Raw genomic sequence first — 25,889 nt, forward strand, 5'->3', positions numbered from 1 at the left:
ACACTCATATACTATCTTGTCATTGTGGTATTGGGTGTTTTTATGTGGAGTTGGAGAGGAAGAGACAAGCCAGGTAGTGCAGATGGCTGCCTGAATAGCTGTAAGAAACAGAACTGTTCCTCTCTGCTGCATAGCACCAAACCACTTCAGACTGGTTCCCCCTCCTGGCTTGGAGGCTTTGAACACAGCCAGAACAACCATGGTTTTTACCAGGATGCATGAGACACACAGCACAAAGCTGATCCCAAATGCTGCATGCCTGAGTTGGCATGTCCACATCCTGGGCCGTCCAATGAACAAAAGTGAACACAGGAAACACAACTTAAGTGACAACAATAGCTGGAAACTAAGTTCTGAATTGTTGGCACGTACTATAGGTGTTGTGCGATGGCAGACAAAGATCCCCAGAACAACAGCACATATAAATGTTCCCAGTAAGGAGGTTGTTGTCAAACAAATGCCCAAAGGGTCATGATAGGAGAGAAACTCTGTCTTCTTGGGAGCACAGTGGTCACGCTCTGGGTTTGACCAAAAATCCTCTGGACAACTGGTGCACTCCAAGGAGTCTGAAAAAAAGGAGTTGATGGTGAAATGCATCCTATATTTCACAGAAATTAAATCAAATATGTCATACAGAAAGACAAAGACCTACTGCTCTTGTTAGTGATCTTTCCCTCAGAACAAGGGATGCAATCAAAACAGCATTCGGGCTCTCTCTTCCTTCTCACCATGTGGGTACCAGGAGGACAGCTCTCGCTGCATACTGATCGAGGTGGCTATTGGACATAAAAAATAAATATTTATTGCCTGCTACAATTGTATATACTCTAAATGTCATAAAAGGTACTTGTCAAATAAAAACATATCTAACCTGTTTGGATTCAAAGTTCCAGAAGATTTTGTCTTCATCAAGTATGAGTTCTTCACCTTTTAAAGCTGTCCTTTTAACCTCACCCACTTTCTGAATTTTAGTACTTCCATCAGGGAGCCACAACGCGTTAATAACATCATAAATTGGTACCACATCACCATTCTCGTCAAATGACACTTGATCACCAAATGGAGTGGTGAAGTTCACTCTTTCCATGTAATAAACAAGCTGTTTAAAAGGAATGTATAATAAGTAAATTACTTTTTCCTCCAAAACTAATTAAAACAGCTGTTTTTGTCTGAATGTCAAGCTCGAGCATCCAAATTCTTTCAGAATACTCCCTGATTATATTTACAAAGCATCTGCTGTTGCCCAGCTTACTATATGCTTCAACTGGACTTGTGTTGGTTTAGTTCTAGCAAATTTGTTGTCTGGGGGCTTTTTGCCCCCTGGTAGGGTCTCCCATGGCAAATTGGTCCTGGGTGAGGGACCAGACAAAGAGCGATTCAGAAGACCACTATGAGAAGACCATCGAGGGGACTGTTCACCCTACTCGAGATAGGTTTACCGGGTCCCCGCCCTGCAGCCACGCCCGGGGAGGGTGCCCTAGGGTGAGCGTCTGGTGGTCGGGCCTTAGTCCATGGGGTCTGGCCGGGTGTGGGAGTAGTTCGGAGAGGCTATGAAAAAAGACTTTCGGACTGCCTCGAAGAGATTCTGGGAAAACCGTCAGGAGACTCAGGAGCTCTTCACCTCCAAGGTCCTAAATTATCAGGCCCCATTTTATCTTAATGACCTTATAGTACCAAATCACTCCATTAGCGCACTTTGCTCTCGCACTGGAGGCTTACTTGTTGTTCCTAGAGTATTTAAAAATAGAATGGGAGGCAGAGCCTTCAGTTTTCAGGCCCCTCTTCTGTGGAACCAGCTTCCACTCTGGATTGGGGAGATAGACACTATCTCTACTTTTAAGATTAGGCTTAAAACTTTCCTTTTTTCTAAATCATATAGTTAAGGCTGGATCAGGTGACCCTGAATCCTCCCTTAGTTATTCTGCAATAGGTGTAGACTGCTGGGGGGTTTCCATGATCCATTGAGTACTTCCTTTTCAGTCACTTTTCTCAATCAACATGTATTAATAGACCTCTCTGCTGATTCAGCAAGAGTACTAGATGTTACAGTTCCTGATAATTCATTGCTTTAAATGGAGAGAATCTTGAGGGATGGCTGTTATGAGGAAAAGCAGCCCAGAAACTTTACCAGCAGGACACATCGTTGTGTGCCTCAACTTTCGGTCTTTTACCCAAGCTAATCTGCCATGTTTTTCTTCTTAGGTTGGGTTTACGGATTAAAGATCTGATCTAAATTATCACATTAAAATTTGGGACACTTAGTCAGTGGTGGACCTTCGATTCATCGGGTGTTTCGGTCATTATCACTACACCCTCATCCAAGGAGCCCTGCCAGGGTTGATCAGGCCCCGGAGTGTGTCACTGGTTTATGTTAAATTGTTATTTCTCTTCTTCTTTCTGCTGTTTAGTTTTCTACTGTTTTTCTTCTTTTAATTCACTGCAACTGAGAAATAATAATTACCTCTTTAGCATTTATGGAGCCTAGGACACCATAGGTACTATGACCATAGCTAATGAACGACACAGGAAATCATTCCTGCCCGTGGCCATCTCCCTGTACAACTCCTCCATCTAATACACTGTAAACACTGCAATAGTTACACCCTTTTTGTGCATGCTCTTTTCTACTCTGTAATATTCTTTTCAATATTCTTGATATTTATTTATAACCACCTCTGTTAATTCTTGATATTTATAATTTATTGATTTGTATATATTAGTGCTATTTCTTAACCCTTTAAGACCTACCATAGAACCAAGTCTGCCAAAGCTTATCTTTATATTTTTACATGCTGTAGTGCCATTTTTGGGAACATTTCAAGTTGCTATACATCAATACAACCATTATAGCCCAAACTTTAATAATATGTATGCATTAAGTGCATAATAACTACACAAATTGCAAAAAAGTGCAATAAACTACAAAAAAATTGAAAATCGTTTTTGTTTGTTTTTTTACATATATTTCTAGTTAGAAAAATTTAAGAGGTTTATCCCTCAAAACTGTAAAAACAAAAAAGTTGCACAAAATAGTTTGCAACAACAGGAAATTTATTTTGAGTGTCTTCATAGTTTTACTTTTGAGATACACCAATTTTTATATACTGCAGGAAAAACGAAAATAAATATTACAATGCAAATTTGCCAAAAAACCCCCCAAAAAACCCAGCATGTGCATCGAAATAAACTATTTCCAGCAGTGCAATTTGAGTTTTAAGCTTCCCAGAAACTATACAGAAAAGCATAAAGTCAAACATGACTTTTAAAAACACCAGTATAGGTTTATAAGACCCTGAAGGTAAAAAACTAAATTTTCCACTAAAATGACATCACTTCCGGTTTCGGGCAGGTAATGGCGGACATGCGATAGTTCGCGCTGACGTATATTCCAACATAGGAAGTGTTATGAACAGCTGGTCGGATTGGCAAAGCATGTTTCTGAAATATTATGTTTTTGTTGCTGAAAGTGCTTTTTATGCATTTTTTGCAAAGCTACATGTGGAAGGAGACCATGACCTAGGACAAGCTAATGACATAAGATGAAAGTACAACTCCTCCGGTTTCATAAGCAAAAAAAAAAATTGCGCTAGCTTACGTGGTTGCAGTTCTACAGGGATTTAAAAATAGTTACGCAAAACGGAGTGTGCCCACTCTGACCGGTTTTAAAGGGTTAAATTTGTAAAATCTGTAACATATTGTATTGTTGAAATAGTTTAGTCTATTACTGTTACTGATTGGAGCAACTGCATCTGACATAATTGCCTTAGGAATTAATAAAATATTCTGATTCTCAGACCTAGACTTAGAGCTTTTATTGTCATTGTGCAGTTTCTTGCACAGCGAAATTGGAAATTCTAGGAAACTGTTGGAGAGCCTTGTGTGTCTGGGAGCCTGGAATTGTCACTATCGTTAAGTTTTGATTGTCGCACATTTTAAACTGAAAATAATGTGCACTGAAGTTTGAAAGTTGAGACCTGTATTTGAGTACTGCCTGAGTTGTTTTCTTGAAATGATCAGCATGGTTTTGTTCACGATCAGTTCAAGACAGACCAAATATACAAAAATAGAGATTAGAACTGCTAAATGAATTCAAGTTGAAAGCGTAGTTTATTAAAAGAGTTTCAATTACATTTAATTTCTGTAATAGGTACATTTTACAGTGGAGTGTAACAAAGTCAATGCTTCTCTTTGAAAAGTCTGGTGTTTTGTATATAAACTGCATTTTAACAGAACAACAACAAAAACGACTAAAAAACTGTCTTTAATATTTAACATTTGTTCATTTTAATTGTTTATTTAATTTTTGGCCTAAACTGTGCAAAAAAAAAATCCTTTTGACATGAACTGAAAATTTTATGACACAATCCCACGACCCATAACAGCTTTCTTTGTGTTCATCTCTGGTCTCAACAGGATTATGTAACATTTGGGTCCAAACAGTGTGATCAAGAGTCCAAAACTTGAAGCAAGAATGGCAAATACCTCTACTGCATCTGCAAGATTTCCTGGTGAACTGACATAAGCAGGAACAAAGGCCACCCACACAGCACAGAAGATCAGCATGCTGAATGTGATGAGCTTGGCCTCATTAAAACTATCAGGGAGATTCCTCACCAGGAATGCAATTAAAAAACTGAGGACAGCCAACACACCAATATAGCCCAACAACACTGCAAAACCAACAGTGGACCCAACTGCACACTCATACACTATCTTGTCATTGTGGTATTGGGTGTTCTTATGTGGAGTTGGAGAGGAAGAAACAAGCCAGGTAGTGCAGATGGCTGCCTGAATAGATGTAAGAAACAGAACTGTTCCTCTCTGCTGCATAACACCAAACCACTTCAGACTGGCTCCCCCTCCTGGCTTGGAGGCTTTGAACACAGCCAGAACAACCATGGTTTTTACCAGGATGCATGAGACACAAAGCACGAAGCTGATCCCAAATGCTGCATGCCTGAGTTGACACGTCCAAATCCTGGGCCGTCCAATGAACAAAAGTGAACACAGGAAACACAACTTAAGTGACAACAATAGCTGGAAACTAAGTTCTGAATTGTTGGCACGTACTATAGGTGTTGTGCGATGGCAGATAAAGATCCCCAGAACAACAACACATATAAATGTTCCCAGTAAGGAGGTTGCTGTCAAACAAATACCCAAAGGGTCATGATAGGAAAGAAACTCTGTCTTCTTGGGAGCACAGTGGTCACGCTGTGGGTTTGACCAAAAATCCTCTGGACAACTGGTGCACTCCAACGAGTCTGACAAAAAGGGGTTGATGTTGAAATGCATACTATATTTCACAGAAATTAAATCAAATATGTCATACAGAAAGACAAAGACCTACTGCTCTTGTTAGTGATCTTTCCCTCAGAACAGGGGATGCAGTCAAAACAGCATTCGGGCTCTCTCTTCCTTCTCACCATGTGGGTACCAGGAGGACAGCTCTCACTGCATACTGATCGAGGTGGCTATTGGACATAAAAAATAAATATTTATTGCCTGCTACAATTCTATATACTGTAAATGTCAAATAAAAGGTACTTGTCAAATAAAAAAATATCTAACCTGTTTGGATTCAAAGTTCCAGAAGATTTTGCCTTCATCAAGTATGAGTTCTTCACCTTTTAAAGCTGTCCTTTTAACCTCACCCACTTTCTGAATTTTAGTACTTCCATCAGGGAGCCACAACGCGTTAACAACATCATAAATTGGTACTATATCACCATTCTCATCAAATGACACTTGATCGCCAAATGGAGTGGTGAAATTCACTCTTTCCATGTAATAAACAAGCTGTTTAAAACGAATGTATAATAAGTAAATTACTTTTTGCTCCGAAACTAATTATAGAACGAGTGATTTATTCATAGGTGGAGTGTAAAATGATATCACATCTGCCATGGCTCCAGTAACTTTACAGTGCAAACAGTGGCAATTTTTCAGTTCAGTAATCAAATATAATATTATATCTATGGTACCTACATATATAAAGTCATTTTTATCTAAGTCTCAATCAACCAAGGCACATTACTAATAATCCTGTATAGAAGTTAATGACCTCCATGACTAAAATACCTTAGCTACTTTTGCTCAGAAGTATGGCAAATCCCTTTTCAGAAATTCTGAAAGCATGCAAAAAACAATGTGTTCAAAGGTGGAGTGTACAATGATACCACACCTGCCAAGGCTCCAGTGACTGCAAAGAGGCACAGCTGTTCCCACTGAAAGGCCCTCTTCCTGGCTTGCACTGCAGCATGTCATCAAGGGAATATGCCAGTGCATAAACGGCTTTGTACACATTATACTCAGTTCGCAGGTTGGAAATGTCCAAGTACTCATTGTCCACATTTCCTAGATCTTCCTGTCCAGTGCATAGTGCACCTCCACCTTCCAGCCAGCCTGCTGGAGCTGGAGCAAACCTGCACTGAAATGTGAATTCCCAAAACTGATTCACCTGAAATATTTTGAAAAATGTTTGTTACACATTATGACAATATATAATTGTTGTGACATACACACAGTAAAAATGTTCAAGTCTCACCAAGCTATTTCTGTAGCTACTGTTGTGATGTAGCTCAGGATGTATTTGCAACAGGAATTCCCTGAGCCCTGGTATTTCTCCTTGACGAATGGTGATACCCAGTATACCACCCAGGTATGGCATATAGTGAGGTTTTTGGAGCACAGCAGATTCTGTCAAGGCCACGCTGGCTATCCACTGTAGGCCTGTCACATTTTGCCTTACTACCTGTGAATTAAATTAGACCAAATCTATGTAGTAATATTGAACCTCCAACTTTTTTACTGAAAAAGTTTTGATTTTTAAAATGAATTCTGAATTATTACATTTTTGTACTAATTTCTGTACTGACAATGATATGTAATATGTGTTTTACACAATTTAATTATGAAGACCTCTGTAACTAGTAATCATTAAAGTGTTTTAAAGTGAAACCTCATCTATAAGGTGTATCATGCGACTAGGATGTTCAAAGACAATGACAACTCGAGCTGTAGAGGTTTTCATCACATCAACAATCCTCCGGAGTTCTTCTGTGTCTTTGTCCCAGGGTAAAACCTCTGTGTAGGCCAGGCAACATTCACCCAACACACTCAGCTCAGACTGAAAGAATCTGGCTGCATGAAGCCCATAATCATCATCACTGACAAGCAGACCTGCCCAAGTCCAGCCAAAATGTTTTAGAATTTGGATCATTGCACGTACCTAAGTGAATACAGATTAAAGTGTAAGAAAAATCTTTAAATATAATTGCACTTTAGCTTTATTCTTTGACACAATACAGAAACGAAATAGAGGATAATTCTCAAAACTAAGTATATTATTATTTCCAATATTTTCATATCTGTCTGTTTTCTTCTTTTACAGAGATATTGAAACAGACTTTTGTGTTTCCATTTTAATTTTGATGACAAATTTTCACCTGGAAAGAATCACTTGGGATCGTTCTAAAGAAGGATGGATACTTTTGACGGTCACTCAGGCAGGAACATGTGGCAAAATAACTCACCTGTGAAAGATACAGACTGTATATTGTAGAGCTATCCACGTAGAGATATCTTAACTTTGTCATCATGACTGCATTATTAGTATTAGTTTTTTTTCTTGAAATGGGTTTACATTTTTAATCAAATCAACGTAATCCAAGAAAACTGTTACATGGTCAAGCAGAAAACTTACCATAGGTACTCTGTACAAGCCTAAGACGTTGGAGATTGCAATAGAATTTGTAGAGGTCGAATCACCCACAATCCCTACAACTGGAGGATTTCCAACACATGTATCATCTACTACAATTTGATCCTCTTGACCACTGGCTAATGACAATGCTCCACGGAATCCAATTCCAAGTTGAAGGCAGTTATCATAAAGAGTATATCCCAGAGTCACATTTGGTAGCAGGTTTGAGTTTCTGTTGATCTCATCAATAGCAAAGGCCATGGTCTGTGCAAGCTTAAATCCTAGGACATACACACTAAGACAAGAAAATTTTAATTATTAATATATATAATACAACACAAGTTTTAAATTACAAGGAAACGAGTGCCTTTTGAAAAAGTTGCAAAAGTAGAAATATTATCAATAATCAGAGAAGCTGAATAACAATTAAAGACATATATTAAGAAAACAATGAAAAAGAAGATCCATTGTGTAGTTATTTCAGATACAAAATACATATTTATACTGGCACTAAGTTTGACAGTTTTCTCATTCTATTTCTTTCTTGCTTTTTCCATGTCTTTGTTACCTATGGCAAGTCGGCTGTTGTGGCTGCGAGGTAAAAGACAGATCAGGAACACTTGAAAAGAAATGGACTTGAAACAGTCCACCCAGAATCACATCTCCAGTTTTGTGCATCTCATTTAGATGAAACTGTCCCTGCAGCTGACAGGACAAAGAAACCTGAAGAGTTGATAGAATAGAAAAAACACAGGAACACAGCAAAACAACCACGACTAAATTGTTTCTCAAAGATGAGCACATGACAGCTTTCTGAATTGTTGAGATCAGTCATTAGGTTTTATTGTTTGCCATTCCCTTTTATTGACTTACTGTGTTGTTTAATCTTGCACACCACCCATCAGGGAAGAAGGAGGTGTATACTTTTCATTTGAGATTGCTTTGTATCCAGGCAAACTCAGGGACACTCTGTGAGTAAATTAGTCATCAGTAATAACTCACTGAAGAATTGTCAGAGTAACAGGTGTTTCTGTGTACATATCAAGTGACACGAAAGAAGAATAACAAAAGTAATATAACATTATTCATGTACAGCAAAGTTAACGTGGAATGTACAACAGTTCCACAGCCTGGATGAAAACCTCATTGTTCCTCCTGAATCAGAGGTTCAGCTAACAGATAGACCCTCCAGTATGCTGGTACAGACTTTCCCAGTGTCATGATCCCTCAGCTTATTTTCATCCACACATGAAGCAAAAGGCCTAAAATCCAGCCTTTGTGGGTGCAATTTAACACAGTCCTATGACAGAGTTTAATGCAGGGGTGTCCAAACTTTTTGCAAAGAGGGCCAGATTTGGGAAGGTGAGAAAGTGTGGGGGCCAACCATTCAGCCTGAAATATTTTGAATCATTAACATTCAATGCACATGAATGACTTTATATTTTCTTTCCTTTTTTCACACACAAATTTTATTATAATGTTTTTTATTATGAATTATTTATTATTAAATGTTTTTACCAAAATAATGTATTCGAAAAACACAAAATGAAGAAAAATTAAACATCTAAATTCAAAACATGTGAACAGGAAAAAAACATTAAGAGTTAACTTACTCAAAAGTGCACAACATTGTGGGCCATATAAATCCGTACATCACTCGTTCTTTAGTTGTTTTGTTTTGTTTTTTTGACCATCATTTTGAACACTTTTTTTTATCACCACGTTCATTTTATTGTCCACTCTTCCAAAAACAATCAGTAACTGAGTGGTGTCAGATGCATCTGTGCTTTTGTCGCAAGCTATCGAAAAAAAAGTCAAACTCCACTCCTTTTGCATCCAACTGTCTCTTAATATTAGATGAAACTTCTTCAGTTCTTCGTACCACAGTGTTACGAGCAGTGTTGGGCAAGTTACTTTGAAAAAGTAATTAATTATAGTTACTAGTTACTTCTCCAAGAAAGTAAGTGAGCTAATAACTGAGTTAAAAGATTCTAAAAGTAATTAATTACTTGAAAAGCAACTATTGCGTTACTTTAAAAAAAATGTTTAACCCTCTGAGTTCCAGGGTATAATTGGCCATTTTGGACTACTTTTGATGTTTCCGCTACATTTCACCTTTAAATACTATTTACTTTGCCTTGTTTGGTATCATCCTTTTCAGCACAACCTCACATGTCTGAATTTACATAGTGGTGTGCGATACTGCATATTTTGGTATCGATCCGATACCAAGTAAATTCGGGCCAGTATCGCCGATACCAATACCGATACAATACTTTTCAATAACTAAGGTGGATGCCTCATTGAATTGCTAAATCGCAATTAATTTTCATGACCTTAAGTGTTTTTTGTGATGTTTCCTTTGGTATTATTAATTAGTTAAAACCCAGGACATAATTAGGAGAAATAATTTATTTATAAATAAAAAAAAAAAGTTTTATTATTGTGGCGGCTCGTGGTCTGCGATGCCGCTGCAGGTGAGATGGACTCACCTTCACGGCATCTACAATGATCCCTCGCCGGCTTATAACCTGTGTACTGCTTGTGCTGTTGTTGTTTTTGGTGTTGATGTGTACAGCCGTTGAATGTAGCTGTTACAGCAACCGTGTGATCACTGTAAGGGTGGACAGCGCGCGGCTCGGGTTGAGCCGGAGGCTGGCACGTCAGCGGGACCTGCCAAGCTGGAGACGGAGGTCGAGGTGCGCGGGGGTCCTGCCACGCCTGAGGGCGGCATGCTGTCCGCGGCCGGCACGCAGGACCATGCAGCCTGCGTGCCGGCCAGCTGCCTGTGAGCCCCAGCTCACTTCCACACCTACTGCACCGCCGCTGCTTGCCATATGGGTGGCCATCAGGCCAGCTCCGAGGCTTCCGCTGGAGGCGCGGGCGACCGCCAGAGTGGACACTTCCCCGTCGCTGGGCTGAGGCATGGGGCGCCGATGGTTCGGCCCGGTTCCCTCGCCTGCTCGCGGGGTGAGGTTAAGCGGGCGAGGGGGGTATGTGGCAGGGCGTGTTCTGCGATACCGCTGCAGGTTTGGTAGTGGTGATGTGTACGGCTGCCAGCGGGAGAGCTGAAGCCGTTGAATGTACTGTTACAGCAACCCTGTGATTATTGTAAGAATAAATGATGCTGCGAAGCATGAAAATGCCATCGGGTCTGCCGTGGTGGCGATCTTTTTCTTTTTTTTTTAATCTTAAGTGCAAGCAAACCAGTAAACAAATTAAAACAAATACTGTAAAACTATAATACAAAAATTACAATTAAAATTCTCAACAACAAAAACAACAAAACAATATATAATTAAAATGTAAACAACTTAACAACCCCCAAAGTGTCTAAGTCACGTGACGTGTCAGTGCAACACCGAAACATAAGAGTGGGGGAGAGGGAGCAAAGTGTGCCTGCTCTCCGCTGACACAGGAGCCGTGAGTCCAGCGACCTGGTTGTTTCGTTTTTGCTGAAAGCACAGCATAGCAAACAAGCAGAACTCAAAGTAAAGAATCGATCTCACCAGGCTAGTATCGATCCGATACCGATGCCAACTTGGCATCAATACTATCAATATTTGGATCGATCTGCCCACCACTAAATTTACAGTTATGTTTTCATTTTGACATACTGTTATAACACAATTTATCTAAAATCAGAGAAAAAATATAAAATTAGAAAAAGTTGTATTTTTTACTGTAACAACCACAAACATGTTTAATTAATCATATTTCATAACTTTAAATGCAAATATAAACTGTCAATTTTAAAACCATATGCACAAGTTTTGCAAACAAAGTTATTTGCAGCCATTTACCTTTTACCCTTTTTAAAAAAAAACAAAAAAAACAAACATTTCAAACTATTTATATAACAATCAGGTGTTCGGCATTAAATAAGATGCCACACAAATTATTTGTGCCATCCATCCATCCATCCATCCTCATCCGCTTTATCCGAGGTCGGGTCGCGGGGGCAGCAGCCTAAGCAGAGAAGCCCAGACCTCCCTCTCCCCAGCCACCTCCTCCAGCTCATCCGGGGGAACACCAAGGCGTTCCCAGGCCAGCCGAGAGATATAATCTCTCCAGCGCGTCCTGGGTCTGCCCTGGGCCTCCTCCCGGTGGGACATGCCCGAACACCTCACCCAGGAGGCGCCCAGGGGCATCCTTGTCAGATGCCCGAACCACCTCAACTGGCTCCTTTCGATGTGGAGGAGCAGCGGCTCTACTCTGAGCCCCTCCCGGATGGCCGAACTTCTCACCCCTATCTCTAAGGGAGAGGCCAGCCACCCTTCGGAGGAAGCTCATTTCTGCCGCTTGTATCCGCGATCTCGTTCTTTCGGTCACTACCCACAGCTCGTGGCCATAGGTGAGGGTCGGGACGTAGATCGACCGGTAAATTGAGAGCTTCGCTTTTACACTCAGCTCCCTCTTCACCACGACGGACCGGTGCAGCGTCCGCATCACTGCAGCCGCAGCACCAATCCGTCTGTCGATCTCCGCTCCCTTCTCCCATCACTCGCGAACAAGACCCCGAGATACTTAAACTCCTCCACTTGGGGCAGGAACTCATCCCGACCCGGAGTGGGCACTCCACCCTTTTCCGGCTGAGAACCATGGCCTCAGATTTGGAGGTGCTGATCCTCATTCCCGCTGCTTCACACTCGGCTGCGAACCGTTCCAGTCGAGCTGGAGGCCCTCACCGATGAAGCCATCAGAACCACATCATCTGCAAAAAGCAGAGATGAGATTCTGAGGCCACCGAAGTGAAAGCCCTCCGCCACTTGGCTGCGCCTAGAAATCCTGTCCATAAAAATTATGAACAGAATCGGTGATAAAGGGCAGCCCTGGCGGAGCCCATCACCCACCGGAAACGAGTCCGACTTATTGCCGGCAATGCGAACCAAACTCTTACAACGGTTGTATAGGGATCGAATGGCCCGTAGCAATGGGCCAGACACCCCATACTCCCGCAACACCTCCCACAGGACACCCCGAGGGACACGGTCGAATGCCTTCTCCAAGTCCACAAAACACATGTAGACTGGTTGGGCAAACTCCCATGCACCCTCAAGTATCCTCGAGAGGATAAAGAGCTGGTCCAGTGTTCCGCGACCACTGTTTTTGGAGTGGCAATTATTTGTGCCACTCCAAAAAAATTTTTTCTCTCCACTATAAAGGAGAACATCACAGCCTGATACCTGCAGGTCTGACAGTAGCAGGTATATCACTCCTGTTTTTTACCTGGAGACGCCTCATTATTCTGACACACAACACAAAACTATCCACAACACTACACACTAACTACACAAGACAACACATTAACTACACACTCCAAACACGCTAAACGTCACAAATCTCTCACATCTCAAAACTCGCTCTCTCTTTTTCTGCTGTCTCTCTCTCTCTCGCTCTCTCGCCGTCACTCCTAAAACTTCCCACTCTTCCTAAACGACCAAATGTCATGTGCCATATTATTTTTTGATTGATCGACATGGTGCATTTTTCCACCAACACGAACAGGCTGTTTTTTGTTTTATTTTTTAAGTTTTTTTGGTCATAAGCAGAGAGTGCTTGCTAGCACTGTCCTTAGACAGTAAACACGGCGAAACTATTCAGGAAAAACACCACATATATATTGTTTATCATGACTCCGATTTTACATGGCCTATCAGCACAATTTAAAAACTGGTATATATCACCTTGTTGTTTTGTAGTATTAAAGTGGCCATGTGATTGACTTACCACGACTACTTTATTCTTCCTCAGTCAAACAGCAGCACTCATGCGATTGTTTTGCCCCCTTAGCTCCAGATGTTGTGCCAAAAAGTGATCATCTGCTAGAAAATGATTGCCGTTTGCAGGAGTGTGCGCAGCTGCTTAAAGCTGTAGCGCCCAGATTATTTACAGCTACATCCGTGCAACTGATATAAGGTGCAGTAAGCTGAAGACAGCTTCAACCGACTGTTCGTTGAAAAATAGTAACGCGACTGCACCGCATTTTCTTGTTAGTAACGGTAACGGCGTTGTAATGATAGGAATAGTAATTAGTTAGACTAGAAAGCGAAAATTTCAGAAGAAATTTTAAGTGTGCCTATGCCGCTGCTAATCAGTGTAGTTTGCCATTCATACGGCTACAGAGAGCAAAACTCAGAAGAGCAGCCATTCTCCACCATGAACTATGGTAAAAACAAACACCGCTCACGCTTCACAGATGACAGCTTACAGTTTTGTGTAAAGATGAAGTTACTTCGTACAGAGCCAATTTGCAGACGCTGTGCACACAGGTTCATGAGCAGAAGTCCCATTGTACCACGGCAGATCCAACAATATTTGCATGAACACGCTTTGAAGCATTACGTTATGGACCACTTTTCACACATGGTTGGTTTACCCACACAGCCGGCTGTACCTTTTCAACTCACAGCCCGACACACACCCAAAAAACAGCCGAGAGAGCACAGACTACGCCCGAGAGGCGTGATTGCAGATGCCGCTCAGGTGGGTCCACCTCCCCTGCAGCGGCACTGCAGACCACGCCACGCCACACACATCAAACACGTAAAATAAATATTTATGCACTTTTGCATTCACTTTTTGTTTTTTGTTATTTTTACACAGTGTTCTGAATGATGAACAATGGTCTACGGCCAATCTTGTGTATTATTATACAAACTTTGGTTGTAAGATTCAGATAACTATTTAATAAAAGCTAAATATTTTATATGAGAGTAAGAAAGAAAAGTATATCTTTGTGTCCACCTTTCTCTGTTAATGCCCTACCTGGCCCCCTGGCAAAAGCTTTGCTAGATCCGCCCCTGCAGTTACCAGCTGTTAGCTACACAAAAAAGGAGCTTGGTCTTTATTTGTCTCTCAGAAACAGTTCATAACTTCCCTTCAACTCATTCATGTCACCTAAACTGTAAACCTGTTTCTCCATCACCAGTTCAGCTCTGATGATTCAGTAAGGACATCTCCTGGTTTGGACCAGCCCTTTTTTCAGCTGTGGCTCCATCAAACATCAGCTGATACTAGAAATTAAAATCAAATGAATTCTAACAACAGCTGATCAAGCTTAAATGTGCTGCTGTTGTTTAGCGCGATAAACAAGAGCGAAAAGCCGATCATTGATCAGTTTCATGATTGAAGTTGCAACAGGCGAGAGAATGACAGGGGAGGCTCCGTTATGACAGAATAAAATTAAAAAGTAATATTTTCACTGAATGTGGGACGATTCCGTTTGTACGGCAACTCTACGAACTAACCCTTATGAATAAAATAAAGTCCAACGTCAGTAACTTAGCGTGCACACAGCTGTATAGAAACTCCCGTCGTGCTAGCTAGCACGCAGTACGATTGTAAAAAGTCAGCACAACGAAAATAAACTACACCTAAACTCGGTTTATATCTGACCCAAATAGAGTGCAGTTCATAACTTCTTACCTGAAATTCAGTTCACCTCACGCTCCTGCCTTCGGTTTCCAGCATCATGGGCCCATATAAACGAAAAAAAAGTCCAGCTAAAACACAGACTGTTGGCGAGCGATTGGGTGTTGAAACGAGTTTCAGCCGCGTCACTATAAGCCAAGCCTGGGTGCTTTTTCACGAAGGGTCGCTAGCGGCGCTAGCTAGCTAGCCGGCTATCAGCAACACATAAGAGAACTGTCGCTACTATGGAATGTCTTGATAAAACGAGCAGATATTTGAAGTTTACACACCTACATTCTCGCCTGAAAATATCTTAAAAGTTTATTTTGTGACCTAGAAATACTAATAAAAGACATATAAAACGAAGTGGTGGCTGCCATTGTTTACTCTGTAGAGGCGTGCTATGAATTGTGGGATATGGAGTTTCCCCCCAAGCATACACCTTTTTGGCTGTACTACTCCGGGTATACCACTAGAGAGAGCCAACACACCACAAATGAAGTCTGTTTCTATGGCGCCAAAAGATGAATTGGCCTAAATTTCCACTAAAATCTAAATATTTAAAAAACTATAAAAGTCATGAACACCAAAAGTCATACCATACTAATCCAGCTCCAGCCGCAGAAAATGATATAACATATGTAACCCTTGTCTCAAAACTGTGCGGCAGAGAAGCGCGGGAAAATTTTCACTAAAATATTAATATTTAAAAAACTATAAAAGTCATAAACACCAAAAGTCATAGCACACCATTCCAGATCCAGCCGCACAAAATGAGGTAACATATGTGAACCTTGTCTCAAAACTGTGGGGCGAGTTATGCGCCGAAATTTAGGCGGAAGATGGAGAATAATAATAAGTAGGATAAATCTGACGAACAGTAATAAGTGTGCCTCTTGGCATAGGCACACTTAATTACTTGTTACTGAAAAAAGTAACACCGTTCCTTGTTACGCCGTTATTCCCATCACCGGTTACGAGCCAGGCAAACATTGACAAACTCTTGCTTCTTCTCAGGACAAATGTTCTCCACCATTTTCATCACGCAGTCTTTAATGAATTCACTATCAGAAAAAGGTTTGCAGTGCTTGGCAACCAGCTTGCCTTTGTGGCATTTTCATGTGACTCTTGTGAAAAAGTGCTGCTGTGCCGTTAAAACAGCTTCGAGTTGCTTCAATTTTTCACCACATTCTTTCCCAGTTAGCTTGTCGTAGATAGCATGTTTCGTCTGGTAGTGCCTCTTAATATTGAATTCCTTGAAAACAGCCACAGTCTCTTGGCAGATTACGCAGACACAGTTGTTTTGTATTTCAGTGACAAAATACAATGATTTCCACTCATCTTGGAAGTGGCGGGTTATTGTACGTGTGTATTCTAAACTGTGGTCAACAGTGCTGACAGCCGCATATTACTGATGTTATGACAGAGGCTGCAGGCCACTGGGAATTTGAACACATTTGGCCCGCAGGCCGGACTTTGGACGTGCCTGGTTTAATGCATGTGGTTTTGCTGATAGCAATTCCTGCTTCACCCAAATAAGGGATCCAATCAAGAATCAATAAAATTGATTAAGAGTATAATCATTACAATGAAATAATTTTGGTGTGTATGTATGTACTCTTTAGTGTAGGATTTAATCTTCTTTTTCCAACCAACTGTGGATCACAAATAGGATTTAATATTTTTTTAGATTTGCTCTGCTCATTGCTGACATGCAGGACTGGAACGTGGAGGAAGTCTTGGGACCTTTCTACCTCCTCAAAAGGATTTCATCCTGTATGGCTAGAAGAATTCATCTACAGCTGATGTGTTCCCTCTGTCCTCGACTAAAACCTCATCAAAACTGGAAGTACCATTAGCAAAAGGTTTTTAGAATTTTTACTTTTTTCAAAAATGTTTAATTTTAAAATAATTTGATTATACAGTTGTTATCATCTGATTGAGCTTTTTGCTTGTCCCTGATAAATTGCTTAAGTAAAATATGTTTATGCATTTAAAGTTAATTATAGGGGCCACTCCGTTTTTTGGTCATTTTTAAAAGTAAAGGTATAATGTTTGTATGAGTATTAAAATACAGTTATTTGAGGTTCTTATCTGCTATTCTACCCTTTAAACGTTAGTTGGTTCCTGGGCCTACTTTCCAGGCCACTAAAATAAATCCTAACAAATTTCAAAGTGCAACCTGCAAATAGTAGAGATGAAAGCCGGCAACCACCAAAGAGGTGATTTTCCACCACTTGGCCATGCCTAGAAATTCTGCCATTGATGTTGGCTCTCTCTGTAGTATAGTATCACTTCCTGTATCAGTTCCTGTTACAATTCACAGTGGTGTTTGTGTAGCTTATATATTTAGTCCATTTAATTAAAAACATTTAGATAATGCCTCCTTTTATATTCAGTTCAAAATTTACTGTAATCTTCAGATGTACACTCTTTGTTGAATCACCTGCTAGCTATATTCACAGTTAGCACGCCTGACTTGCTAGGCCATGCTCCTAGCAAGTCAGTCACGAGCTAAGCTAAGCTAAGCTATTTAGACCATTTAATGTTATCTCTGAAATATATACTCATAACAATATTATATAAAAAATATTTTTTCAGGTAATGATGTCATATGCTTCTTTTACCTGCAAAAGTCCGTTTTTTTTTAAAACCTTTATTTAACCAGGAAGATCCCACTGAGATTAAAAACCTCTTTTTCAAGGGAGACCTGGCCAAGATAGGCAGCAGCAAGTATCTCACAGTTATAAAAAACACACAATTAAATGGTAAGTGGCCTGTATTTGTATAGCGCTTTACTAGTCCCTAAGGACCTCAAACAAAGTCAATGCTTCGCTTTGAAAAGTCTGGTTGTTTTGTATTTAAAATGCATTTTAAAAGAACAGCAACAAAAAAAACCGACTAAATAACTGTCTTTAATATGTAGCATTTGTTAATTGTATTTGTTTATTTAATTTTTGGCCTAAACTGTGCAAAATAATAATAATAATTTTGACATAAACTGAAAATTTTATGACACAATGCCACGACCCATAACAGCTTTCTTCGTGTTCATCTCTGGTCTCAACAGGATTATGTAACATTTGGGTCCAAACAGTGTGATCAAGAGTCCAAAACTTGAAGCAAGAATGGCAAATACCTCTACTGCATCTGCAAGATTTCCTGGTGAGCTAATATAAGCAGGAATAAAGGCCACCCACACAGCACAGAAGATCAGCATGCTGAATGTGATGAGCTTGGCCTCATTAAAACTATCAGGGAGATTCCTCACCAGGAATGCAATTAAAAAACTGAGGACAGCCAGCACACCAATATAGCCCAATAACACTGCAAAACCAACAGTGGACCCAACGGCACACTCATACACTATCTTGTCATTGTGGTATTGGGTGTTTTTATGTGGAGTTGGAGAGGAAGAGACAAGCCAGGTAGTGCAGATGGCTGCTTGAATAGATGTAAGAAACAGAACTGTTCCTCTCTGCTGCATAGCACCAAACCATTTCAGACTGGTTCCCCCTCCTGGCTTGGAGGCTTTGAACACAGCCAGAACAACCATGGTTTTTACCAGGATGCATGAGACACAAAGCACAAAGCTGATGCCAAATGCTGCGTGCCTGAGTTGGCATGTCCACATCCTGGGTCGTCCAATGAACAAAAGTGAACACAGGAAACACAACTTAAGTGACAACAATAGCTGGAAACTAAGTTCTGAATTGTTGGCACGTACTATAGGTGTTGTGCGATGGTAGACAAAGATCCCCAGGACAACAACACATATAAATGTTCCCAGTAAGGAGGTTGTTGTCAAACAAATACCCAAAGGGTCATGATAGGAAAGAAACTCTGTCTTCTTAGGAACACAGTGGTCACGCTGTGGGTTTGACCAAAAATCCTCTGGACAACTGGTACACTCCAAGGAGTCTGACAAAAAGGGGTTGATGTTGAAATGCATCCTATTTTTCACAGAAATTAAATCAAATATGTCATACACAAAGACAAAGACCTACTGCTCTTGTTAGTGATCTTTCCCTCAGAACAAGGGATGCAGTCAAAACAGCATTCGGGTTCTCTCTTCCTTCTCACCATGTGGGTACCAGGAGGACAACTCTCACTGCATACTGATCGAGGTGGCTATTGGACATAAAAAAATAAATATTTATTGCCTGCTACAATTCTATATACTGGAAATGTCAAAAAAGGTACTTGTCAAATAAAAACATGTCTAACCTTTTTGGATTCAAAGTTCCAGAAGATTTTGCCTTCATCAAGTATGAGTTCTTCACCTTTTAAAGCTGTCCTTTTAACCTCACCCACTTTCTGAATTTTAGTACTTCCATCAGGGAGCCACAACGCGTTAATAACATCATAAATTGGTACCACATCACCATTCTCGTCAAATGACACTTGATCGCCAAATGGAGTGGTGAAGTTCACTCTTTCCATGTAATAAACAAGCTGTTTAAAAGGAATGTATAATAAGTAAATTACTTTTTGCTCCGAAACTAATTATAGAACGAATGATTTATTCATAGGTGGAGTATAAAATGATATCACATCTGCCATGGCTCCAGTAACTTTACAGTGCAAACAGTGGCAATTTTTCAGTTCAGTAATCAAATATAATATTATATCTATGGTACGTACATATATAAAGTCAATTTTATCTAAGTCTCAATCAACAAAGGCACATTACTAATAATCCTGTATAGAAGTTAATGACCTCCATGACTTAAATACCTTAACTACTTTTGCTCAGAAGTATGGCAAATCCCTTTTCAGAAATTCTGAAAGCAAGCAAAAACAATGTATTCAAAGGTGGAGTGTACAATGATACCACACCTGCCAAGGCTCCAGTGACTGCAAAGAGGCACAGCTGTTCCCACTGAAAGGCCCTCTTCCTGGCTTGCACCGCAGCATGTCATCAAGGGAATATGCCAGTGCATAAACGGCTTTGTACACATTATACTCAGGCCGCAGGTTGGAAATGTCCAAGTACTCAGTGCCCACATTTTCTAGATCTTCCTGTCCAGTGCATAGTGCACCTCCACCTTCCAGCCAGCCTGCTGGAGCTGGAGCAAACCTGCACTGAAATGTAAATTCCCAAAACTGATTCACCTGAAATATTTTGAAAAATGTTTGTTACACATTATAAAATATATAACTGTTGTGACACACACACACAGTAAAAGTGTTCAACTCTCACCAAGCTATTTCCGTAGCTAGTGTTGTGATGTCGATCAGGACGTATTTGCAACAGGAATTCCCTGAGCCCTGGTATTTCTCCTTGACGAATGGTGATACCCAGTGTACCACCCAGGTATGGCATATAGTGAGGTGTTTGGAGCACAGCAGATTCTGTCCAGGCCTCGCTGGCTATCCACTGTAGGCCTGTCACATTTTGCCTTACTACCTGTGAATTAAATTAGACCAAATCTATGTAGTAATATTGAACCTCCAACTTCTTTACTGAAAAAGTTTTTGATCTTTAAAATGAATTCTGAATCATTACATTTTTGTACTGATTTCTGTATTCACAATGATACGTAATACGTGTTTTACACAATTTAATTATGAAGACCTCTGTAACTAGTAATCATTAAAGTGTTTTAAAGCGAAACCTCATCCATAAGGTGTATCATGCGACTAGGATGTTCAAAGACAATGACAACTCGAGCTGTAGAGGTTTTAATCACATCAACAATCCTCCGGAGTTCTTCTGTGTCTTTGTCCCAGGGTAAAACCTCAGTGTAGGCCAGGCAACATTCACCAGACACACTCAGCTCAGACTGAAAGAATCTGGCTGCATGAAGCCCATAATCATCATCAGTGACAAGCAGACCTGCCCAAGTCCAGCCGAAATGCTTTAGAATCTGGATCATTGCACGTACCTAAGTGAATACAGATTAAAGTGTAAGTGTATTAAAAAGAAGTAAAAACTTTAAATATAATTGCAATTTAGCTTTATTCTTTGACACAATACATAAATGAAATAGAGGATAATTCTCAAAACGAATTATATTATTATTTCTAATATTTTCATATTCTTGTGTTTTCTTCTTTTGCACAGATATTGAAACAGACTTTTTTTGATGACAAATTTTCACCTGGAAAGCATCACTTGGGATCGTTCTAAAGAAGGATGGATACTTTTGACGGTCACTCAGGCAGGAACATGTGGCAAAATAACTCACCTGTGAAAGATACAGACTGTATATTCGGGAGCTATCCATGTAGAGATATCTTAACTTTGTTATCATGACTGCATTATTACTTTCTTTTTCTTTTCTTTTTTTCAAAAAATGGGTTTATAGTTTTTTTAATTAAATTAACGTAATCCAAGAAAACTGTTACATGGTCAAGCAGAAAACTTACCATAGGTACTCTGTACAAGCCTAAAACGTTGGAGATTGCAATACAATTTGTAGAGGACGGATCACCCACAATCCCTACGACTGGAGGATTTCCAACACATGTATCATCTACTACAATTTGATCCTCTTGACCACTGGCTAATGACAATGCTCCACGGAATCCAATTCCAAGTTCAAGGCAGCTATCATAAAGAGTATATCCCAGAGTCACATTTGGTAGCAGGTTTGAGTTTCTGTTGATCTCATCAATAGTAAACGCCATGGTCTGTGCGGACTTAAAACCTAGGACATACATACTAAGACAAGAAGAATTTAATTACTAATATATATATATATATATATATATATATATATATATATATATATATATATATATATATATATATATATATATATATATATATATATATGTACACGAGTGCCTTTTGAAAATGTTGCAAAAGCAGAAATATTATAAACAATCAGAGAAGCTGAATAACAATTAAAGACATATGTCAAAGGAAATAAAATGAAAAAGAAGATGCATTGTGTAGTTATTTCAGATATAAAATACATATTTATACTGGCACCAAGTTTGACGGTTTTCTTATTCTGTGTTTTTCATTTTGTTTCCCTGTCTTTGTTACCTATGGCAAGTCGGCTGTTGTGGCTGCGAGGTAAAAGACAGATCAGGAACACTTGAAAAGAAATGGACTTGAAACAGTCCACCCAGAATCACATCTCCAGTTTTGTGCATCTCATTTAGATGAAACTGTCCCTGCAGCTGACAGGACAAAGAAAACTGAGGAGTGGATAGAGTTGAAGAAACACAGGAACACAGCAAAACAACCAAGACAAAAATGTTTTGCAAAGATGAGCACATGACAGCTTTCTGAATTGTTGAGATCAGTCATTAGGTTTTATTGTTTGCCATTCCCTTTTATTGACTTACTGTGTTGTTTAATCTTGCACACCACCCATTAGGGAAGAAGGCGGAGTATATTTTTCATTTGAGATTGCTTTGTATCCAGGCAAACTCAGGGAACACTCTGTGAGTAAATTAGTCATCAGTAATGTCAGGAGTTTTCCTGTAATGCAACTCAGATTGGAATAAATGACACTCAGACAGGTTTTACAAATTAACGTGCACGGGAGAGAACTGGACAGGCGCCGTTCCTTCGCTTGACCCCAGTTGCTCTCGTCCGCTCTCCCGTAACACTGCTCTTTTATTGTGGTTACATGAATATGCATAGGTTCCTTAACATACGACATATACCTTGGTATGCGTGTGAGTGTGTGTGTATATGTGTATCTGTGTGTGGGGGTCTTCCTGGGACCCCAGGAAGACTCCCCAAAGCTGGTGCCAGGAGTCTAACGGTACATCTAAAGAAAAGGCTCTTAGACTAAAACAGATACAGAGTAGGTGTCCTCCTATACCATAAATCAGTAAGAGAAGGTACAACCTCTCTCATGCTCCCAGGATGTGTGTGTGAAAGTCAGAGAGCTCTGGAATGCACACAAAGCTTGCACAACGTAACTTCTCTAATAAAAAAGAGCAAACACATCTAGAAAAGCTTAAACAAAATGTACTTCTAAACATAAACATAATAAAATCTTTCAACATTCCCTCCTGTTGTTTGATCTTTTCTCCTATATATATATATATATATATATAGCAACTCACTAACACTGTATCAGTCTATGGCCACTTGTAAAACATTTTTAGCCAGGACATCATTAATTAGTGGGTTTTGTGAATATGTTATATCCAAATGTCTATCTCATTATCATCTTCTTCATTCTGTGGTAGGGTGATGTAAGCATTAATTGAAGCAGTTACCATTTTTGACACCATGTTCTTCAAACAAGGTATGACGCATGAAGTAAAAAGACACAATAACAATAGTAGAACATAGTCTTGTTGTTGTGCATCTCTGAGTTGTCTAAGTGTGTTCAGAGCATCAGTCATGTTCGATGACTGTAAGTATGTGTGTGAATGCCAGAGTCTCCACAGACTACTAAGGATCAAACTTCTATCTGCAACTAATTATAAAACCCTAAGCATATAAGTAGATATCTGTAAACATAAATAACAATCAACAATACAAATCTAACATTCTCCCCTTCGGCAGTTATGCTAGAAAAGTCCCTAGTTATGAATACCTCATGTCTGGTAGTGTTAATGCAACCATTTTTATACTCAGCATCTGTAAACGTATACAGTTTGACAAATGTATTAGCAGTTACCCAATTTCTCATTGATCTCATTCAATGGTAAACTGCATCCTGCAAGCAAACAAATAAATTGTTAATGGTCAAAAAAGAAATTAACATTTTCAAAATCACTCCAGCTTGGTGGTGCTCCTCTGCAAGACATGTAAATCGCACGTCTCTCTGCAGAGTGGTTTAAGTTCTGCAGGGTGTCATAAATGTCTCTTCCAGTTGTTTCCATCACTGTCCATAGGACCAGAGTCCAAATGTATGTAGAATAGACATTCAAACATACCAGTTGAGTTTTGTTGTTTGTCAACATGGGTCTCAGCTATCTTCAGAGCTGCAGGCCTCGTCAACACTTGAGTTTTATGGCCTCTACCAACCCCCATCACCTCACTTCAGGCCTCCTTGTCCTGTGGGGGATACATATGACTCCTCCATTGTCCATCCTCTGCAGGAAAACCCTCTGTGGAAAGGGTGCTGGATCCAGTTATCTTACTGCTGTTATGATCCCAGCAGTCGTCAGTGTGCCAACGTAGGCACAGTATAGTGACACAGCATTGGGTGATGTTCACAGGAAACTGCTGTCATCACCACCATAGCTTCTGGTTCCTGTGCTTTTCACAGAATCATGATGTCATCCTTGGACTCCCTCTGCGCTGTCGTTGGAGCTTGGCACGCTCCCCTCATCCTTCAGGTGCCCATCTGTTGTCTACAATCTCCTCTGTTGGCCTCTGGAAAGCCCCCTTGGCACAGCTCTCATTCCAACGCAGCTTCATGGTCCTTGCTGTGGCTGTGGAATCTGATCTCATGATGGGCCCCAAACAGCTCGACCTTTGACCTCAACCACTGCCTGGGCTGTCAGCTCTGCCTGGAATGGTTCTCGCTTCTCACTGGGCCTCTGAAGTTTTCTCAGGAGATTCCTTTCAGCAATACTCTGACTGCTGCACCTGTATTTCCTTGCTAGGAGGAAAAACTTCTATTTGGGGAGCATGTCAATCATCATCAAACCACATTCTTTAGTTCAGTGAGCTTCATTTATGGACCATCAAAGCCTCAGCTGAACATGGATACCCCACTTTGCATAGGTTTAATACCCGTAGATGAACTGTTAATCACACAAAAATCATAAAAACATAGTTTAGAATTTCCCTCATACAGTAAATTACTTGTGCTGCATCAATCAGGCAGAAAGCATCTCCCAATTTACTATATTAACAACTAAATTTATTGTCTGATCACTGGTTGGTCAAACCAGAATCCTGTTTTTTTTTTTTTTTTTTTTTCCAAAATTAAACTGTTGTCCTGCAACCCAGAGAGTTAACTGTCAGCATTGGATAAATTCAGCATTTGATAACAAATCTCTGTTAAATTTACACTATTTTAACACTGATGAAAGATAACAAGCTGATCTTCATTGCATGTGTGTTTGTGTTATTAGGCAGGTTTAATCAATGTCTGTGGAGCTGCATCTCCAGCAGGGCATGTTCTTAAAGCTGCCTTTCCTACACACTCCTCTGCTATTATTTGATCCTTTCTTAACTAATGTGCTATGAGTCCACTGGTCTTTGCATCACACCAGGTGACTTGGACAAGATGATAAACAGACTCACATGCTCAAGATGGTGTCTAATCTTCATGAGCTCTCTTTTGTTTGTGTTAGTAGGGTTAATGCATGTTCTGCTTGTGTGTGTGATTTTGTATATGTTTCTTTTCGCAGTGTTTCAGACTCCTTCACAACTTTCCACTTAAACAGTCAGTTTTCTTTTCCCCAGATTTGCTAACCCAAATTGTGATTTCCCACATTAAACACCAGCTTTCCTCTGTGTTCTCACCTGCTCTCACTCTGTCGTCCTCTCCCACTTCAACAGTCCAATAGCCGGCAGTTCTTCTTCAGCTTTGTCCTGTGTTCCACTGTCTCTTCTTGCCATTTTCTCCAAAAGCAGCAAATGTCAAACAGTCTCCTCGGTTCTCCTCAAAAGTCCTTTTCACAAGCACAGTGAAGTTGCAGCTTGTTGGAAACAGTGTCATTCATCCAGTCAGTCAGGATGATGGTTTACTCTTCTTCTCTGATGCTGTTTGTCCACACTGCTGCTTAGAGTTGGATGTCTCGAGACCGGTCTTGGTCTCGAGACCACTTTTACGTGGTCTTGGTCTCGTCTTGGTCTCGACGGACTTTTGTCTTGGTCTCGGTCTTGGTCTCGATG

The 25,889-nt window shown here is 40.2% G+C and overlaps 2 protein-coding genes across 2 annotated transcripts; both read right to left on the reverse strand.

Moving 5' to 3' along the window:
• Positions 1-4,275: 4,275 nt before the first annotated feature.
• LOC116336418 (extracellular calcium-sensing receptor-like) lies at positions 4,276-15,295 on the reverse strand. Its single transcript, XM_039598231.1, has 11 exons — positions 15,134-15,295; positions 8,579-8,674; positions 8,274-8,428; positions 7,706-8,000; positions 7,449-7,535; positions 6,962-7,231; positions 6,548-6,754; positions 6,185-6,460; positions 5,572-5,799; positions 5,351-5,474; positions 4,276-5,264 (listed from the first exon to the last, which is right to left on the reverse strand). The coding sequence occupies exons 3-11, from the start codon at positions 8,381-8,383 to the stop codon at positions 4,354-4,356; spliced, it is 2,508 nt and encodes an 835-aa protein (XP_039454165.1). The 5' UTR covers positions 8,384-8,428; positions 8,579-8,674; positions 15,134-15,295; the 3' UTR covers positions 4,276-4,353.
• A 2,833-nt stretch (positions 15,296-18,128) lies between these two features.
• Positions 18,129-22,255, reverse strand: LOC120443513 (extracellular calcium-sensing receptor-like). Its single transcript, XM_039622346.1, has 9 exons — positions 22,116-22,255; positions 21,491-21,785; positions 21,223-21,309; positions 20,737-21,006; positions 20,322-20,528; positions 19,958-20,233; positions 19,346-19,573; positions 19,126-19,249; positions 18,129-19,039 (listed from the first exon to the last, which is right to left on the reverse strand). The coding sequence occupies exons 1-9, from the start codon at positions 22,223-22,225 to the stop codon at positions 18,129-18,131; spliced, it is 2,508 nt and encodes an 835-aa protein (XP_039478280.1). The 5' UTR covers positions 22,226-22,255.
• Between the last annotated feature and the right edge of the window lie 3,634 nt (positions 22,256-25,889).

The sequence above is a fragment of the Oreochromis aureus genome, linkage group 14 (assembly GCF_013358895.1).
Source record: "Oreochromis aureus strain Israel breed Guangdong linkage group 14, ZZ_aureus, whole genome shotgun sequence".
Taxonomy (NCBI): Eukaryota; Metazoa; Chordata; class Actinopteri; order Cichliformes; family Cichlidae; genus Oreochromis; species Oreochromis aureus.

Excerpts from the sequence above, each read along its gene's own strand:
- LOC116336418 (XM_039598231.1), bottom strand. The coding sequence starts at position 8,383 with ATGCACAAAACTGGAGATGTGATTCTGGGTGGACTGTTTCAAGTCCAT. Across the intron at positions 7,232-7,448 it reads TCCCAAGTGATTCTTTCCAG|GTACGTGCAATGATCCAAAT; the intron begins GTGAAAATTTGT and ends GTATTCACTTAG. Across the intron at positions 5,800-6,184 it reads AGTCACTGGAGCCTTGGCAG|CTTGTTTATTACATGGAAAG; the intron begins GTGTGGTATCAT and ends CGTTTTAAACAG.
- LOC120443513 (XM_039622346.1), bottom strand. The coding sequence starts at position 22,225 with ATGCACAAAACTGGAGATGTGATTCTGGGTGGACTGTTTCAAGTCCAT. Across the intron at positions 21,786-22,115 it reads CAACAGCCGACTTGCCATAG|TATGTATGTCCTAGGTTTTA; the intron begins GTAACAAAGACA and ends TTCTTGTCTTAG. Across the intron at positions 21,310-21,490 it reads GCTTGTACAGAGTACCTATG|GTGAGTTATTTTGCCACATG; the intron begins GTAAGTTTTCTG and ends TATCTTTCACAG.